This window comes from Trematomus bernacchii, unplaced genomic scaffold, assembly GCF_902827165.1.
Source record: "Trematomus bernacchii unplaced genomic scaffold, fTreBer1.1, whole genome shotgun sequence".
NCBI classification, from domain to species: domain Eukaryota; kingdom Metazoa; phylum Chordata; class Actinopteri; order Perciformes; family Nototheniidae; genus Trematomus; species Trematomus bernacchii.
Window position 1 is genome coordinate 15,683,088 of NW_022987648.1, and position 20,152 is coordinate 15,703,239.

The 20,152-nt window shown below is 40.9% G+C and overlaps 1 protein-coding gene across 1 annotated transcript in view; it reads left to right on the plus strand.

The window, feature by feature from the left end:
- The window catches only part of LOC117485795 (E3 ubiquitin-protein ligase SH3RF3-like), a 97,189-nt gene extending 82,006 nt beyond the window's left edge, over window positions 1-15,183 (plus strand). The window contains 4 exon segments of the mRNA XM_034134496.1: window positions 3,017-3,288; window positions 6,353-6,645; window positions 13,853-14,211; window positions 14,906-15,183. Coding sequence (XP_033990387.1) covers window positions 3,017-3,288; window positions 6,353-6,645; window positions 13,853-14,211; window positions 14,906-15,074 — 1,093 coding nt within the window. The 3' untranslated portion in view covers window positions 15,075-15,183.
- The last annotated feature ends 4,969 nt before the right edge of the window (window positions 15,184-20,152 follow it).

Genomic DNA, 20,152 nt, shown 5'->3' on the forward strand with positions numbered 1-20,152 from the left:
TCAAATGAATCGCACATTTTGAGATAATTGGCAAAAAGTTATTTAATCTAAGTAAACAGTATGTGGTGCCATATCTTAATTCTTAAGTAGTTTGCAACATTACACAAGAAGAGGGTGCTCCAAAACAATGTGATACATCGAGAGATTGTCTCAGCTGAAACAAGGAAAGCAATGTAGACAGAATCAAAGGAAATAGGATATTTCTGTACTTCTTTTTTGCTCCTGTAGTTTTACATCCCTTCAGATGAGCTATGCTCTAGTGTGCGTTGAAGTATAATTTTTTCATGTAGATAATCATACAGCTGCTTAATCTGTTTCTATTGTACACCAATTATCTACCTCAGCAAATCATGAGATACTCGCTATATCTCAAGATATATTTTAGCCTCTTGGCATTTCCACTTGGATGGCTGGAAATGCTTTTGAACTGGTGTTGTGCAGTAACACACTTTCTTAGCTCAAGTTGAAAAAGGGACAAAATGTCATGGCAAAGTGTCTGTCTGTAAAAAAAACTAACAACTGTAATTTACTGTAAATGTAATTGTGGCTACCTCGTTCAGGTCAGACAGCTGATGGGTTGGTAGAGATGGTCAGGGAGCTTCTTCTTCAAGCAATCATGTCATTGTCACATTAAAATGTGTTTTTTTCCAACATTTGCTCCACTTACCAATTGAGTTCCTTCGGGTTGGTCATGTCAACCCAGCAGCAGTGTAGTACAATCAGACTGAGGCCCCTAATTTTGTCCTCACACTAAGGCAGTGGTGGCGCAGTCATTGTAATTTGCATTGACATTTTTGTGGTAATTTTCTGGCTCCAACTGAACCCGAATACACATCAGGCTGAGCAGTGCAATTTTGCATACTTGTTAAGGCACGTAATTGCACGTGTTCCAGTACTCACACTGCCTCTTGTCACAGAGGAACACCCCGAAAAAGCGGAGTCGCAATCTGCCGATACATACTGTATTCCTGGATCTGATAATGTATTCCTCCTGCTTCGTCCTCTGCACCACACCGTGCACTGTCAGGATTCTGCTTTCATATCTGGCACTAAAACTGACAAAAAGGATTTGGTCACACCAGTGAAGACATATTCTTACCAGGAAGGGATTGAAAACTGTGAACAGTTGACTTTTTCAGCAGGAAACAAGACCAGATTTTGAAGTATGTATTAGAGTGGAAACCACAAGAAAATCCATTTTATCCAATCTGTTGAAATCTGTTTTAAAATCTGTTAAAATACAATATAATGTACAAAACAGCAGTCAGCTGATACTGACACTCCCTTCGGTCGGGTTGCCACAAACTTAGTGTAGATCATCATCATCATCACCACCACCATCATCGTCATCATTTTCATCACCATCGTAAACACTGTTACTCAAATCTCTTAAAACCAAATATAACAAAAAGATGAGTGTGCTGAAATCATATTTGGCAATTTAATCACCCTCATTATTCCTGTATGCGTGAAAACATTTGCAGAGGCTGTTCATCTAATCTGTATTCTGCTCAATGATGCAGTCAAAGAAAAAGAAAGAGAGAGGGGGAGAGAATTAAAGCAAGGGCGAATTAGAATAATAGAAAGAAAGAAAATAGAAAGGATTAAATGAGGTGGAGAACAATAACGACAAGATGAAAAGAAAGATATGGAACTGTAGGATAGACAGAAAGTATGAGTGTAGGGAAAAGAAACAGACTGGGAGAGTGAAGAGGTGAGAAAGGTAGAATGAGGTGGGAAGAAATTGAAATACAAGGTAGTAGGAAAGAGGCAGAGAGAGAAAATGAAATGCAGAGATTAAACGGTTGCAGAAACAGCAGGGATCCCTCTCTGGATATGAATGGCTGCTTCACATTCTGCTGTTATACAATCTGAGAGTGAGAGAGAGGACAGGCAAGTAATCAAATGAGAGGCAATTTGTTATTTTTATGCAAGCATACTTTCTCCTTCTCCCTCTTTCCCCTCCCTCCGTCGCTCCTTACCTATCCCCCCTCCTTTGTCTGCAGTGCAGCTCAGAAAATGTACAATATGTTAATGAGAGGCTGCCAAAGATGCCCACACACACACACACACACACACACACACACACACACACACACACACACACACACACACACACACACACACACACACACATATTGTAGAGTGAGACCATTACAGGTTTTCCTGAATTAATTTGATATCTTTTGATAAATGATTGAGTTTCATAATGCATAAATGCTGTTCATGAGGATTTTGAACTCTGGCAAGATGCGCTATTGGTGTAAAGGTTGATTGTTTTCCCTGTAGTAAGAACTTACTGATAGCAGCAAAAATCATCCGTATGGGACTTTACGAGCAAGCCAAACACACTCGATAGGCAAAGAGTGTGTGAATAACTCTGATGTTTCTGTTGGTACACACACACACACATGCTGTACACACGCAGAGAAAGCCATAACTCTGTATGTGTGTGACAAGAAGTCGATGGGCGGCCATAAGAGTGTGAATACGAGTCAATAATGTTGGGCTCACTGTTCTGCCATTCAGCACTCTGCAGAGAGGAGCTCGAGCAGCCTGCAGCTCCATATGTGTTACAGTTGGACATTAAGTCGTGCTGATCCACCGGTCAGATAATAGCTCTGAAATCACTCACTTTGACAGAGGATAATGGCCCCGTTTGCACCTCCTGGTCTGCCATTATGGACAAAACACTGGCTATTAACATTTCTTACTAAACAAAACTCTATGAGGCTGTACTCAGGCACAGCTTCATAGAGTTTGATTGAGCTAAATGCTAACACCACAAACAAGTATAATGAAGCCGTATTTAGCTTGTTAGCATGACAACAATAGCTAATCAGCAGTAAACTCAGTTTTTTCTGGTATTTAGTTGTGAAAGAAAGTATTGATGGAGAAAAAAGGCATTACACATTCATTGGTATGACAGAAAGACCCTTTTTCCTAAAGCAATATAACTTTTGGGGAAAACATGTGAAACATTCAATGACAAGCCTCACCCCTCTGTCTCCCGCAGGGCTCCGTTTGGAGTTGGATCTTCTCGGTCGTCTGTATCCAGTCCAGTGGGTGGAGGAGGAGGAGGAGGAGGAGGAGGTAGCGTGTGCAGTAGAAACTCTGCCCCTTCGTCCCCAGGCTCCCCGGGGCCCTCTTCTTCGCGTCCCTCCACCCCACTAGTAAACTCTGTTGCCAGTCCCGCCTCCTCTCCACAAACTGCCGCCGCCCAGCTGAAGAACTGCCTGCGCTCCAGCCAGCACACAGCCAACCAGGCCCGCACCTCAATGCAGCTGGGTAAGCACACACGCACACACGCACGCACGCACGCACGCACGCACGCACGCACGCACGCACGCGCACACACACACGCACACGCACACGCACACGCACACGCACACGCACACGCACATGTTAGCAACACACAAAATGGGCTTTAATCATTAAGCACTGGCTCCATGAAACATTCAGAAGGTTCGGTTTTGTTTCTATTTATTGGTCAATCCAATCACATGTTTACTGATTATTCAGGAATTAACATAATCACATCTTTACATAGTAAATAAACTATGTTTAGTTTTCCTTTCCAAAGCTGCACTCAAATAGAAGTTGAGATATCTACGCGTGAAACTAACATCCTGCAACAGAAGCAGCCACATTAAAGACTCACAGTATGACATCATGAGAAAGGAGAGCCGTTTCTTGTTGCACCCTCCAGAGAAATGTTAAGCAAGTGGAAGGAATTTACTCACATCTCTGCTATTTTTCATGTCATGCTCGGCAATATCACGGCGCGCGATAAGACTGCTCAGCAGCCTACAGGCTTTAAGGAGCAGAGTGCAGATAATTTGGGTCGTCGCAGCATTTTATCCCCTTAGTCTGTGTTTACAGAATAATAGAATATTGATCAATCATTAATTCAAGTAGCCTCTGCACCATGTAAAACTGTGCAGGTTTATGTTAACAGCAGACTATTTAACCTCTGGTTCCATCATGCTGTTAGTGAAAAGGAATCAGAACTAAAGAAAGAACCAGTTAGTGACATTCAAGTACAGAACATGGCCAAAGGTACGTGCACATTTGAACATTAAGATCATAAAAGATAGTTGAGAATCTTTTTGCAAAACACACCAAAAGTACAAGCCATAAGTATATTTATCGTATATCAAACAGATATTGATAAATCACATAATCTGTTTGATCATCTCTAACTTGTTTCCATTGATTCATCCATCAAACCATCACAGCGCTTATAAAGACACACTGACACTTCCACAAAGACCTACTCATTTTGAGTATTCTATTCATCAAATGTTGTGATTAATTTATTTCAGACATTTTTGCCTTAACAATAAAGTAGACACAGGAGAAAGGTGATTAGGAGAAAGAGATTTTGGGGGGAATTGCAATCATATTGTCAGAGCCTTAATCCACTGTAGGCCCCCAGCAGCCCAAACATGCCTGTCTTTTGACTGTTAAAAAACACAGAATAGAGAAGAAAACGCAAAACAATAATTCAAACAGAGAGAGCAAAAAGGGAACAGGTGTATTCTTGCTGTGAGGGGACAATCGAAAACACAGAGCCTTCATGCTGCGAACAATTTTGCTTGGAAAAAACCCTATGATATTGTTCTATGAACATCATGCATGCTCACTCCATCTTTCCTCTGCACTATACGAACCCACTGCATCATCGCTGAACATAAGCCTCTGTAGCAGAACAGCTACAAGAACATGCTGTAACTCAGAGCAGAATTATTCACTGAAATGCACTGAAACTGTGCACATACAGTCGGCACAAAACAGAGATCTGACCGCGCAGTGGTATTGTTTGTGCACACACACACACACACACAATCACAAACGGGACACACACACCTATTTGTGAACAAGGTCCAGATCATACCAGCCTTGTTCTCCACTCAGAGTCTATTCATCTCTCCAGAACCCCTGTCTCTCTTCCCTTTGTATGTTTTCTTTCTCCTTCTGAGAAAATAATGGTGACCGTTTATTTGGGACGCTGACAAGTACACACTGTGAGAACACTGCCAAGAATAACACACACACACGCACACACAGGCATGTGCACAGTGAACACACATATTTCCTGTACGCGCAGCTGAATGACATCACTGTGCTTGCTTTTTGTTTTATGGAGGCGTAATGACAGAGCTTCATGCCTCTCTCCTTTCCCCCCTCTGTTTTTCTCTCTCACTCTCACATACACACAAACAGACACACATCTGGTCTCCATTACAAAATAAAGTATGTGCATAGTTCTAGCGCTTAGTGGTTTTATCACATGACCAGCGAGCCTCTCTGTGGATTTCTGCCTAAGTACTGCAGTGTGGAAGAACAGGTGGCTAGTGTGTGTTTTTGAGCATCTATGCCTATGTGTGTGTGTATGTGTGTACTTTATCCTCATGAGCAGCAAATGACCTCATACAAATTGAACGCTGGGAAAAGTGATCCAAAACTCAGGACATCTCAGACAGTTTTTTTTCCTGATGGGGTTTGTTCAGAATTTAGGGTGCTCGAATTAAGCTTAGATTATTCACAGTGCTCCACATATTCAAATGTTTTAGGGATGGGGTTTGAATTATTCAACCTTATTCTCCCAGGTTGGGCTGTTTACCTGGTGTTTGTGAGTTTTATTCAGAGTAAGAAATGGACAATGTAGGAGAATTGAAGACTCCAACTTTTAAACAAGATACTCATAGATAATGAACTTAATATGACATATGGGGATAGGCATGTTTAGAAAAACAAAGGTTGGAGGACTTCAAAGTGATATCTGTCAAAGGTGTTAACTTGGTGTAGTTGTGACAACAAATAAGGAATGTGGGGTTAAATTAGCATAATTAAAATAAGTAAAACAATTGTTAATCTTTTTGTTTGTTTGTTTGTGTAAACCTTGTAGTGAAAGAGTTTGTTTATTCTAATACGATATGATAAAATTGTAGGTTTTAGAAGCTTAAGCTTCCACCTACACATTTTCAGTTATTTTAGTTATTTATTTATTTTATGTGCTTTCTTTTCGAAATGTCATAAATACTGTAGCACATTTTAACTTCTCATTATTTTCAGCAGCCTTTTCCTATGTTATCCTAAAGCCTTAACGCATAAACCAATAATGGGTGTTAATTAATGTTGCTCTACCCAGTATCCTTTTTCAGAAAGAGAATCTCTCTGTAACCTAAAGTCTGCATAAATGTGGCTTTTGAAGGATTATTTTGATATCATATCTCTCTTCAGATATTGAGAGCTCCCAAAACATTGGCATGAACTCACTCAGGAACTAAATAACTGCATTTATAATCAGTTTTTACATTAATAATAACAAGTGTTTTTTCTGTTTTAGTCCACAGTCCACCAGCTGGCAGCCCGGAGCGTCCCACAGTGGCTCTCTCCCCGCTGCGTCCTCAGAGCTCCTCCCCCTCGCGCTGCCCCGGCCAATCGGGTCGTCCTCACTCCATGGTGTCTCCGGGACCCTCCCCTCTCTCTTCGCCCGCCTCGAGGCCCCTCCTCCCGCTCTCCTCCCCTCTGTCCTGCCTCACGCCTCCCAACGTGTCAGCGGTGCTCCTCAACGGCGACCCAGCCAATCCCCTCCAGCCGCCATCGCCGGGCCCCTCCCACGCACCCAAAGCAGAGAAGGTGAGCCTCATCTTGACAACTGCAAAAGCACATTTTAGCTGCGAGCCATATATCATTGCTTTGTTTTTAGATTTAACCACTTTTCAGAGTAATGCTGTAAAGAATGCTCTGTGGAAGAAAAAAAGTGATTGAACAGATTTGCAATAGATGTATTGTGTTTTGAGAAATTAGAGCAACTAGCACTCTCTAATAGAATAATTGGATGTCTTGCTTCTGCAAAGTTACTTCTATTATGCTCACCACATGCATACTCAAGAGCGCATTAACATCAAGACAAGATATCATTTTTTAAACAGGTCCCCTAAAGAGAAAATCTTGTTTATAAAATAAGTCTTGAATACCTAATGGTTCAACATGTTTTAATTAATGTTTGATTTTAATCAAGTAAGATGTTAATCAAATAAGAGCACAGCCTTCTAAATATGGGCTAATATTAATTATTTCCACCCTCTTTTACTGTTGTTATCATTTTCTTGATTAAAGAATGTATCATTTAATCTGCAAATTGAACGCACGGTACATTAATGTCTGCCAGTAATTTATTTTCTCTGAACAAAACTCCAAAACATATCAATTATTGATGGACTACAACGCAGTAGAAAGAAAGCAGCAGCTTATAACAATTGAGAAGGAAACGTTTGTTATTATAAAAAAACAAGAAGTGATTGATCAATTTTTACAATTCTTGCTGGTTGATTCTCTGTCATTCAAACAAATTGATGAATGGAGTAACTGTTATAACTCTAAACCTGACGGTCTCTAATGGATGAACATATCCAGAGGCAGGCATCTGTTTTTTTGGAGAAATTCAATATGGGAAAACAAATACTGAGTTTGCGTGAGTCCGTTAAGAAAACACAATCCCTCTTGTTTTTGACCACTCAGCTAAAATAGTGCAAATACAATAAGTGTGAGAAGAAGAAAAACATGGTGCCACTTCCCCTTCTTCTGATGTGCCCTCCCACCTCCGTTAGTGTCATTCACCGGGCAGCTGGCACACCTCCTGGATGCCATCCTCCATGTTGTGAGATGTGCGGCGTTAGAGCGCTGGATGTTAAATCGGGCCGCGCTGACAGTGAAGGATGGCAGCGAGAGCTCGCATCTGTCTCGGCTCCATTTGTTTCACTGTTGGCTCCACTGTCTGGGACAGCTAATCTATGGCTAGCTGACAAACAGCTCATTGACTATGGAACAGCAGGAAGCGGCCTTGTTTACATCGGCACACTCAAAGATGGCTTGAACCGAATTCAGGACCATTACTCATAGGCTGAATATATCTCATAAAAGTTGGAACAAGGTGTTTAAAATGCCCCATTTGTCATTCTGATATCACAGAATGCCACCTTATCACAAGTACAAAGGTTGTTTCTTGTTATACTAAATTAAATATCTGCCTTAAAGAATAATTCTAGTGTTTTTTGGTATGCTTTTTCTCTGCCTTCTATTAATCCTAAGCAACGACCTGCCTCACCGAGTCTCAACAAGCTGCCACTCCCCCCCAAAACGTCCTTTCAATATGGATTTGGCTATTTTAAGAATCACAATATGATCAAAATACAGTTTTGGAAGCGTTAACTCCCTGAGAGGTTGAAAATGATACTGAATAATGGCACAAAAATATCAAATGCTGTCACTTTAAGTTGGCAAAATATGATATGGTCATAATAACCATTTAACAAATGTTCAGTCTTACCCTTATCCACAGTGCTTATATTTGTTGCTTTCAGCATGGGGGGGCAGAAGCATCAGGTTGAAGTCAGGGTGGCGATGAGCCCACCAGAGTCAGTCTTTGTTACAGAGGCCATGATGAAGCGGCTATGATAACTGTCTGGGGGACACAGAGTAATCTCTGTTTGTCACGCTGTCTACAGCCTGCATCACAGACACACATCACGTTGGACATTGAGAAGTTCTTGTAGACTTTTCGAAGAAGTCTGCACTCACAGGACAGCTGACAACTGAAACGCTGTCAGTAAGTCAGGCAGGATTTCAGAAGGTCTGTTAAGTGTTTATATAAAAAGCATTGATGGCATTGATCTTCAATGAAAATGGGAGGAGTGACTATAGTATGACCAATTTTCCTTTGAGCAGTAGAGTAAATGAGCACAATGTGACTGTTTCTACATTGTGTGTGTAATGTGTGCAAACACAACAGAATGGAGAAAGACATCTTCCCGTAAGGGATTCATAAAGTATGTCTTCTTCTTCTTTCTAATGTAAGTGTCTTGGAGGTTTCTAATTGGGAAGAGATTCACATTTACAAGCACAAGTACACATTTTGTACAAACAAGTTTATAAAAGGAACAGCAAAATGGAAACAAAATTAGCTTCCCTTTTTCAGCATCCTGCCAATGTGCTGCAGTGCAAGGCCTGGTACTAAATTACACTTCAAATGCACAGGAAGGAAATTGTGAGTGTATGCTGCCATCTGGTGGTTGACTTAAGAACAACAGCACACACGCACACGCACACACACGCACACGCACACACACACACACACACACACACACACACACACACACGCACACACACACACACACACACACACACACACACACACACACACAGGCAGCTGATTAAGCCTTTAAGCCTGCAGATGAAAGGGGAGAGGGAGTGTTTACTCACTTTTTTCCGCTGTTGTCAGTCCCACCTCCTTCCTTTCCTCTCTCCTTTTACACCCCTCTGTCCTCCCTGCTATCTTCCTGTTTCTACACCTTTCCTCTGTCCTCTCCACCTTTTATCCCCTCTCTGAGTCGCTCCTCTTTCATTGCTTTCTCCTTCTCTGACACACAATGTTCTCCCCTTCTCTTAATCTTTATTTTCTCTCCATTTTGTTCTCCCTTTCCCAAAATTAAAATTAAAATGCGCTTTATTGCATGACAGGAAAGAAGGCTATGTTGCCAAAGAGGTGGAACATTTCATATGCATACTGTAGGCAGTGAGCAAGATTTGATTTATGTTAAAGTAATTCAACAAAAGCTTTATAAACCTAATCCTGTGAGAAATAACCAAGTCTTATTGTTTAGGGGGATGCAGAACATCTCTGAAGGCGTGCTGTTGTTCCAGTCGGTCTGCTGAGTCAAAGTGTTTATACAGCATCGCTTGCTTGGTCAGCACTTTTTCTGTGCTGCCACATTTACATAGTAAGACTGGTCATTAGGGCCAGGAATTGTCGTCGTTACACTTTTTATTTGTTTGGTTTTGATCAGACACTTATACCAGTGATTTGGAATACACTTTGTGTACTTCTTCAGTGTTGATGCATAAGTATGGTTGTTGGATGTTGACTTTGGGCCGTAATACTTACAAAATGATGGAAAGGTCTGTGAACTCAACACTCCTTAAAGTTCTCCTGTTGTGCCGTAATGTTTCAATTCTTTATATTATTAAGTTGGCCCTAATTTCTTTGCCATGAAATACCTTTGTTAGTCCACAATTCTCCACAGTGCCTGACCTTTGAGTGTCTATGATTGTATCAAAGTGTCTAAACTATGCTATGTTATCGATTGGATTGTAAATATATATTTTTATATATAATGTTTTTCCTAACTTTTTGAACATTTCGTCCGACTGATAAACAAGCTATTTTGCAATGTTAACTTGAGCTTGAAATTATGATGGACATTTTAAACAATAAAGTGGTTGATCAAAAAATAAAAAGGCAAGGCAAGCATATAGCACCCATTCAACATAAGGCAATTCAAAGTGCTTTACAAAAATAAAAACTTTAGAGCATAAAGAAATAGTGCAGCAGAATCACAACAAACAATGACATTTAAAAACAGTGATTAAAAAGCATAAATGGATTAATGAATGGTTAGCTGCAGGCAAAAACCCAATAAATCCCAATCTGAAATCTTTCATTTCTCCCAAATTGGGACAGTGCAGATAAAGTATATTCTTTTTTTTCTTTGTGTCGTTTTTTCCTGTATCTCTGACAGTTTATCACTGTGATCGTCTCCATGTTTTCTGACTACTCCTTTTAACTGCAGTCATGAAGCTCAGGCGGTTTAAAGACTAGCTGTATGTGTTACTGAGCCATCTGCTAAGGCTTGTCAATTTGGTATGACAGCTGGGCGGGTAAAAATAATAGATATAAATATAAATGTTCATTATATCGAAGCAGTGGCCTTAGCAATGTGATTAGAAGTCACCATTACCCCAGAATAGTCTCTCATGCAGCATGTTTAATGAAAACATTTTGGAGACATTATGAAAACTGGAGCAAAGAAAATGAAAAGGCTTGTGATGCCCTCCTGTAAAGAGGAGAGAATAAAGTCATTAACAGTTTCTGATCAAGGTTAGCACTTACGATGTGAGAAAAATGTTGTTCACACATAGTAAACCAATATTTACACGTTCAGGTGGGGGAAGCTGAAACAAACACCAGAACCTAACAGGAAATCTGTGAAAATGTGGAGGAAAGGGACATTACCTCATACTCTGTATATAACTGTGATTTTTTAGACTGTGTGCCAGACTTTGTAGAACAGGATCACACTGAATTATGAAGTTCAGTCCATGTCATGTGCATCCTCCGATTTTACTGCCTCTGTTTCATGGAAGGCGCTTTGGTACTTCCCTTTACGATTATATCTAAGAAAGTGGAGCCAATTCAATGTACCGTTCAGTTTCAATTACATGCAATATTCCTGAGCGGCCAGTCCTGCAGTGTGGTCCCGAGCACGCACGCACACACACACACACACACACACACACACACACACACACACACACACACACACACACACACACACACACACACACACACACACACACACACACACACACACAGCTCCAGTATTTGATTTCCTTTGTCCCTCTGAATTTCACTGACGACTTTGTCTGCTCCATCGTCAGCTTCACAGTCAGAAGTGTTCACGCTCATCAACACGTTCCTGAAGACCTTTACAAGGTGCACGGCATGATGAAAAGTCTGCATATGGTGTCGTTTCTTACTGCTACTGAGAAACGACTATAGAAATGATTGGCAGATTAACCCTCATACAATTGTTGTTTTGAGTCGATGATGAGTTTAACAGACAGATATTTAATACTAAGTGTCTCCACCATGAGTCATGCAGAAGCACCACTTTATATCTTACCAGAGATGTGCTATAAAATATTCTATTCTATGGGACATTCAGCATAAAACAGCATGAAAATAAGCACTATTTTACTTCTTTACTTAATAAGTCTTAGTTGACTAAGATCAGAAGGATGTATTAGTTGAACAATGAGTGAGAGGGTCCTATATTTTTTTTAAACAGCTCTCTCGTCAAGTAAAGGCAATTTTGTTTATATAGCCCATTCTTTATGGTAGTGAAGTCCATAGGGACTTGGCTTGGCATCTGGAAGGTCACCAGTTCAAGTCCCGGAAAGACCAAGTGCTACCGAGGTGTCCCTGAGCAAGGCACCGTTCCCTACACTGCCCCCCCGGGCGCCGTACATAATGGCAGCCCACTGCTCCTAACACTAGGATGGGTCAAATGCAGAGAAACCGTTTTGTTACAAAGTACCTGTACTACGTAATGACAATAAGTTGAATCTTCTTCTTCTTCTTCAAAGACAACACATTTGCCTCAAGGGGCTTTAATATTGCTTTGTTGTAAGGAGAGAGTTTAATTTGTTTTCTCTCGTGTGATGTATTTACCTTGCAGTAGTATGGTGGTCAACAGGTCACACGCTCTCCTTCTGTTCTCTCGTCCACTCTCCCTGTTGCTTTGCATTTATTTAAAGGAACCATCTTCCTCTCTAAAGCTGTTGTATCTGTTTTTATCGTCTTAATCTAAAGTAGTTTATATATTGTTTACTATTTCCATTTTTAGACAATTAAGAACCGAACATTTTGAATTCTGTGATTTCCATTTTGCTTTGTAGCTTGCATGTTTGCAACTCCCATGCCGTAGCCATGGCAACTTTCAATCACTGCATCGAAAGGACAGTGTTGGATGGGAAACACATCTCAAAAAAACGATGCTCGCTCCAGCAGCCCATGTATAACAGCAGCAGATGGCTGACAGAGCCGATATGGAGGCTTCATGCATCTTTCCCTCAAAAAATGTAATTATGCTCAGGCATGCTCAGTATTGATCCCCTCGTCATGGCTGAGACTGTAAATCAGGTCAAGCAGCAAAAGACACAAAGCCACACAGGAATGGGACAAGAAATGGAAAAACGTGACTCTGCCTTTTAAGGTGCCATTAAAAACACTCTGCCTATAATCAATATAGCTTTCTTAAGACCACCGCAGTAGATGCACATGTGATCAGCGTGAAGGACCGTTAGTTTACCGCTTTGCTCGGCTACCAGCCTTTTAAAATATGCATTGTGCCTGCAGGCATTCATACTGTGTGACCATTATATTATTAAGCATACTTTCTTGAGTTGTATTCCTACTCCCATAACAATTGATGCCTTATTTCAGAGCTTTGAGTGAAGGTCAGAACGAGGTAAAGATCAAGCTACCTCTTTATTCAGAGGAGATGCTTCACCTACATCTAATGGTTCTGCTCATATAAACACTGTTCTTATTTCCCATGAATAATCTACAAGAGAAGTCTGCATGATAAAACGTGATCAATTCAGATGTAGGATGATTTGATACACTGTTTATTGTAAGAAAGTAGCATGGAGGCTCTGCAAACACAGCAAACTATCATTATTTGTCCATTCATGAATCAACCAAAGCAGTTGCAGTATATATTACAGATCAAATATCTTTTTCTAATAACCTGCACATTTGTATTCATGTTTAATTATTGCTTTCAATGTATTTAATCTAAAGTGCATGTCCTCAGTGTCCTTCCAACGTAAGCATCAGCGTGAAGAGGACAGTTAGTGTCCGGCTCACCTTTATTTACCGTCTGCCTTCTGATGAAAGAAAGGCACTTTTATCACCAGTTTGATTCCTTTTGTCAGGTGGAGTTAACAGGAAAATATGTTTCTACTGTATTTGTTTCATAAATGTGTTTTTTGATTAATGTGTAAGGAGTTTTTTCTCATGTAGAGAAAACTAATATTTGTCTTCACTCTGTAGAGGTATTGTTTACACAGACAAAGAGATTTCATTACTATGCTGTCACTTTTCAAGATAGGCTTTATGAAACCTGTATTTCTTTCATTAAACCTGTATTTTATATCTCACCATCTTCTGTGGGTTCCCCCCCCCCCCCTGTTCATCTCCATCCACGCTGCCTGTCCTCAGAAGGAGAGGAAAGCTGGAGGTTTATTAAAACTGTTGTCGGGGGCGGCAGCCAAGAAGAAATCCCGTTCACCCCCCTCCTCCCCGCCCACCCACGACCCCTCATTGGCCGGCCACGACCCTGTGCACCACCCCCACCACCACCACCACCACGCCCGCTCAGGTTCTTGTCCCATGGTGGCCCAGGGGCGCGCCGGCTCCTGTCCTATCGAGAGTGAGATGGCGGGGGCCATTGGGCTGGAGCCTCTGCACAGGAAGTCGGGTTCCCTGGACACCAATTTCCCCATGTCGCCCCCGGCAACACGCGCCATCAACGCCCTGATGGTCCTCCGGCCTGAACCCAAACCCCTGTCCAGAGAGAGGTGGGCACACACAGCAAAATCATAGTGAACTATTGCTAACATTTTCAATTAAGTTTTTCCTCTCTGAGGTACAAAATGTGTACTGGGAAATGCAGGAGATTACTCATAAAGTAAGCAAGACATGGTTGTGTGATTCCCAGAATCCATTAAACATATTGACGGGTCCCAGAGAATCCCAGGGTCGATATTTCCTTTTACCCATAATTCACACTGCTGTCCATACTTGGGAAGAGCACCACAGGAAGTCATTCCTGCCTGTGGCCAGTCAATAAGCTGCCACTTATCTCTTTATGTTATAGAATATCATGCTCTTTTATTGGACATTTTTTCTTTACATTTAAAATAGTGTAAATATATGTATATGATCTGTTGTATCTGTTTATTGCACATTCTAAATTATCTTTATATAAATAGTTAATTTCTCTTTTATTTTATTTCATTCTAAGATGGAACAACTTTTACGAAAACCAATTTCTCCTGGGATAGCTCTAGTATTTCTGATTATGATACTCTCCACTCTTACCTGCTCTGTTGATGTGCTGTTGTGTGTGTTCTAACTGTGTGTGTGTGTGTGTGTGTGTGTGTGTGTGTGTGTGTGTGTGTGTGTGTGTGTGTGTGTGTGTGTGTGTGTGTGTGTGTGTGTGTGTGTGTGTGTGTGTGTGTGTGTGTGTGTGTGTGTGTGTGTGTGTGGCAGGTTTCGTGTGGTGGTCCCCTACCCCCCCCAGAGCGAGGCAGAGATCGAGCTGCGGGAGGGAGACGTGGTGTTTGTCCACAAGAAGAGGGAGGACGGCTGGTTCAAAGGAACCCTGCAGAGGACAGGGAAGACCGGCCTGTTCCCCAGCAGCTTCGTAGAGAGCTTCTGAACGGGAGGAGGTGGACGGACAGACACTGTTCCTGTTTCTGAGTCGAGAACACACACACACACACACACACACACACACACACACACACACACACACACACACACACACACACACACACACACACACACAAACTCACATACACACAGTCTTCTACATACATACACGACTAGATGGATGGACCGAAATTGGTTCCAAGAAAACGCAAATTCCAAAAAAGAGACTTCTTTTGATAATAATAATAATATTAATATTAATAATAATAACCATCAATAACAACAATAACCAACATAAGATTATAGCAAAGTAAAATTAAATTAAAATAAAATGTACACAGATAAAAAAATAATTTTTTAAATAAGTAAAACATTTGAAAACGTAATCAGAGCAGGAACAGCACGTTTTTTCCAGAATAAGAAACACTAAAATGTTCCAACTAATAGCTTTTGAAGACTGGCACAAACAATAATCAATAGTAATTGCCTTCAGAAACCCATATCGGTCCAACTAAATACACACACACACACACACACACACACACACACACACACACACACACACACACACACACACACACACACACACACACACACACACACACACACACACACACACACACACACACACACACACACACACACACACACACACACACACACACAGGAAAGCTAGCCCCAGCTTTGACTTGGATTGAGGGGCCCCCCCTGTCTTTGGCCCTGTGATGAAGACTACTGAAGGCCTAGGCTCAGAGAGCACAGACCCCCCCCCCCCCTCCCCTCAGCATCACCCACCAGCAAACACTAGCACAAAAAGCATTAGCTCTGCTTTCCACTGAGACCTCAGCACTTGACTTCGGTGCTTTCTACGAGAAGAGCAGATTTCTCACCAGGGGATGAGGGAAGTGTGAGCCTACAGTCCACCATCATTGTCTAGTTTGTGACAACAAGCACATGTGTTTCTTACCAACCCAATATGTGTTAATAACGATGCATGTAGCATTATTATGTTTTTTTATATATATGTTGAAATAGATGTTTGTGTTGTCCCAAACTAGTCATGCTGTGATGATCTGTCACAGAACAAAAGGTGCAACAAGCAAAAAGTCAAATAGGTGGTTCATTCTTTTTATATATCTCACATACATTTATACCGCCATTTTTTTAAATTTAAATATGACCTTTACAGACACCCCACAACTGGGTTAAACTGGCTTGCTGAATGTAGGAGGAAACTAAAAAGGTTGAAAAACCAATTGAATTGTACTTGATTAGGTTCTTTAACACACACAGAATGCACTTGGTAATATTTTAAACAAAGGGCCAATACAGTATCGACATATACAGTATTTAACACACTCAATTATTATTTATTTGACAAGCGGGATTTCCGTTGCTACAAGTGAAATCCTTCTTTTTCTCTAAGCCGGCACAAACCTCTTTGGCACAACAGAAATGAAATCTATGAAGCTACTCAAACCAACAAAGAAGTTACAAATGCGGATATAAGTAATCAATACATTCTTGTTAAAAGCAATTCCTCCTCCTGCCTTTTATTTACACACTGTTGAGAGTTTTTGTCTGACTGCAGCACTATTGTGAAACCAAATGTGTGTGGATTCGATGCTCACTGGAGAATGTACAGGAGGAGGAAACTCCTGAGATCAGACGGCAGGGACGAGTTTCCCACCACACAACTGCCAACCTTTGACAACAACTTTTCCTCCAATCTTTTTGTACGGCTTCAGTGAGTGTACAGTCAGTCTGCTTTGTGAATTTCTACATCCTGAGTGTGGAGCTTGTCTAGTTTACATCCAGCCACAACCATCTACCTTGTTACCCTGTTTCTGGAGATAGGAGCACAGAAACTCAGAGGTGTGTGTGTGTGCGTGTGCGTGTGTGTGTGCGTGTGTGTGTGTGTGTGTGTGTGTGTGTGTGTGTGTGTGTGTGTCAGAGAATAATACTGGCCATGTCTCAATAAGAGAACAGATTAATGAAGGGTTTTCCTCACATGCTGTGTTTTTTAAACTGGGCCAGAATAAAGCACAAACACTTACTGGCACACAGCTTATTGGCTGAGCACACAAATGTCTAATTGGCTCTTCTCGTCGTTCATTGGCTAAGGACACTTGACTTCTTGGTGAACTGCCTTTATGTCATATGGTGTGACTGCAGTCTCTGCTACAAGCTCTCCACAGAGTCACAGACAAACAAGCACAACACAGAAGTCCTAATAGAGACAATAACATCTGAAATGCATTTAGTTCTCCCTGACCAACCTTTATCCCAGATAAATGGTCAAGCATTTATTTCCTCCTTTATTTTTGGTCTTTAAAATTAATTGGTTAATAATAATTATAAAGAAAAGGGAAGCACATTTTAGTTTTTTTTCTTTCTTGTTCACCTTGAAGTGGGGCTGGAAGTTTGTTTTCTGAAGGCTGTTTTTGGATTGTGGGTATAAAGACTTGACCCTAACTAAACTGTGAAGAAAAGTAAACCTTACAAAGCGATTAAAGCACGGGCTGCTTGCAGTGCAGTATGGGTAATCCATGTGTTTCTGGAGCAACAGATGAACTACTACTCGAGCAAACACACACGCAGTTGAACACTAGGGCTAATCTGACAATATTGCTTTTGCATTTAAAATCATGGCTATGAAGCAGCTTGTCTTTAGATATTTTTTCAATAAAAAAATGTTTCTATTTATTGAACCATATTTCTGAAGTGTGCCGGACTATTTAGGCTTTCAATTGAGGTAAAATGCAAGTCTTTTACTGTCAAATGTTGTGTTATTTGAAGCCTCAATCCAAAAATATCAGCATTGGACTTTAAAGCTGTCAGTCAAATCCTAGTGCCTACAAATGCCAACACACACACTCACTGAGTTTCACATCAAGCAGACCAATCTTTTCACTTGTTCTTACTTTCTTTTCAGTACAATTAGCTTTGTTTCACTTGGTGACAAAAACTAGCAGATCCCAGAACAGCTCTGCACGCAAGGTTTACCTTATCCTTTTGTTAGGCCGCTGAACAGAAGACACACATTGTACTGGGTCTCACTCAAGCACAAGTCCTCAATAAGGTCTTATTTTGTTTTCATGAGGTTGATGCTGTGAGGAGGAAAACAGTTTACAACAGTCAAAACATCAGGAAGTTAAACCACAGTAGTTGTTTTACATCTTAATTTATGGTTTCACAATTGTGTGATGTGAGCTAGTCTTTCGCCTAAAGCTCCTGGTTGTAAATACCACTGGAGAATCTACGGTGGCGCCTTGTAGAAATTGTAAACAGCAGTGGTAATTTCCATTGGGCATGAACACAAAACAAAACATTTCTCATACATTTTGTATCGGATTTGATATCGAAATACTGTGCATTTCCTGTTGTTGTCCTTCCAGGAAGCCTGAGCACTCACCCTGCCATCTTGAATTAGATGTCGGCCATAATTGTTCCTATGGATACTTGTGTGTGTGAGTGTCTGTTTGCGTGTGTGTGCGAGGGGAGGGGGCCTCTGTATGTAGCTCTTTACATAAAAAAGGAACTTTATTAAAAAAAAAGTTTGGTGTGGCGTTGACGCTCACGCCTCATCATGACTAAGATGGGTTTAAAACGGCGGTACAGCGAGGGGAAACAGAAAAAAATAAAGTATATATATTATTCTATATTGTGCAGAATATTTATAGGCCTTTTGTGCCATTGAAGTCATGCTCTGCGCTGGCCATGCAGCGCTCTACCATGTGATCATTATACATCGTCTTGTACCGATGACCCGTGGTTGAGTTGATTGTTTTTTCATGTCAAGTGCATTTTTCGCAATAAATGCCTTTGTTTTAAAGCAGATTGTCTGTGTCTTCTCTTGCATCCACCTGCAGCTTTGTAATGGAGATAACACCGGCAGTGATAGGAAGCTAAACCCGCTTGTGTACTCTGATGCAGAACGAACACATTACCTGTACAGCCCATTAGGATTTTAGTGTTGCCCTTTGGAGGATTAATCCTGAGAATCATATTATATCCTGCTCTAATTATAATTATCTGCACTCACAATGTGCTCATTATAAGCTTATGAAGCCTTCTGAGCTACGCTCCAGGTAGGGCGGTCTGACAAAGTGTTTTACTGTCATTATCATCACCATTAGCTAGTAGAGTATGTTTTAGAAATAAAGCTGACACTTTCACTCTTTTCATCATGCCTCCATCTTCTCCCCTCCTTCTCTCCCTCTGTCTCTCTTGTGTTCTCAAGCCAACACTGGCATGGACGAGGTGTGTAATTGGTAATTTCACAACGTCGCCACCACTCCCCTTAAATGACAACCTCATCTCTTCAGCAGCAGGGCCTGTCTCCAATGATCAGCTCCATTTGCATTTAGAGTGACTAGCAAAAGGTGACAAGGGTATGTGTGCGTGTTTGTGTGTGTGTGTCAGTCAGTGTGTGTGAGTGCAGGGATATGACAGCTATCTTGGTCTGCGGTAAAGCTAGTTTCAGGTTGGATAGGAGACAGACATCCACTCTGGTCTTCTTCCTCAGTTTCCCAGGCTGCCAGAGGATAGTTACATCAGAGCTCTCCATCTTAACCACAGGGTTTCATTTAGGAACCATCAATAAACCAGTTTTCATGACACAAAACCAATGCTGTTTCCAATACCTCCATGCTAACCTTCACATAGCTTCCGTTTCATGTGATCCAGTGACTACAAATATATAGCATAATTGTTACTACACTGGACAAAGAAGACACGCCTCTTTTTACATGTAATGACCAAATTAACAGAGATAACCAAAAGTGAAAGTACTCATTATGCAGTTGGGTCCATTTCAGAATAATATATATGATATGTTTTGATTATAATTATGTATGCATTAAAGTGTTATCAAAGCTGGTAGAGGTGCAGCTAGTTTTAATGACTTGGTATTCTGCAGGGTAGTTTGTGGATTTACTCCAGGTGTAACTAAAGTCTGATTTAAGTGTTAATATTTCACATTATTTATCAACATCTGTAAAGTAACTAAAGGTATTAAATACATGTAGATGAGTAAAAGTACACAATTTACCTCTGAATTGTAGTGGAGTATAAGCACAAAGT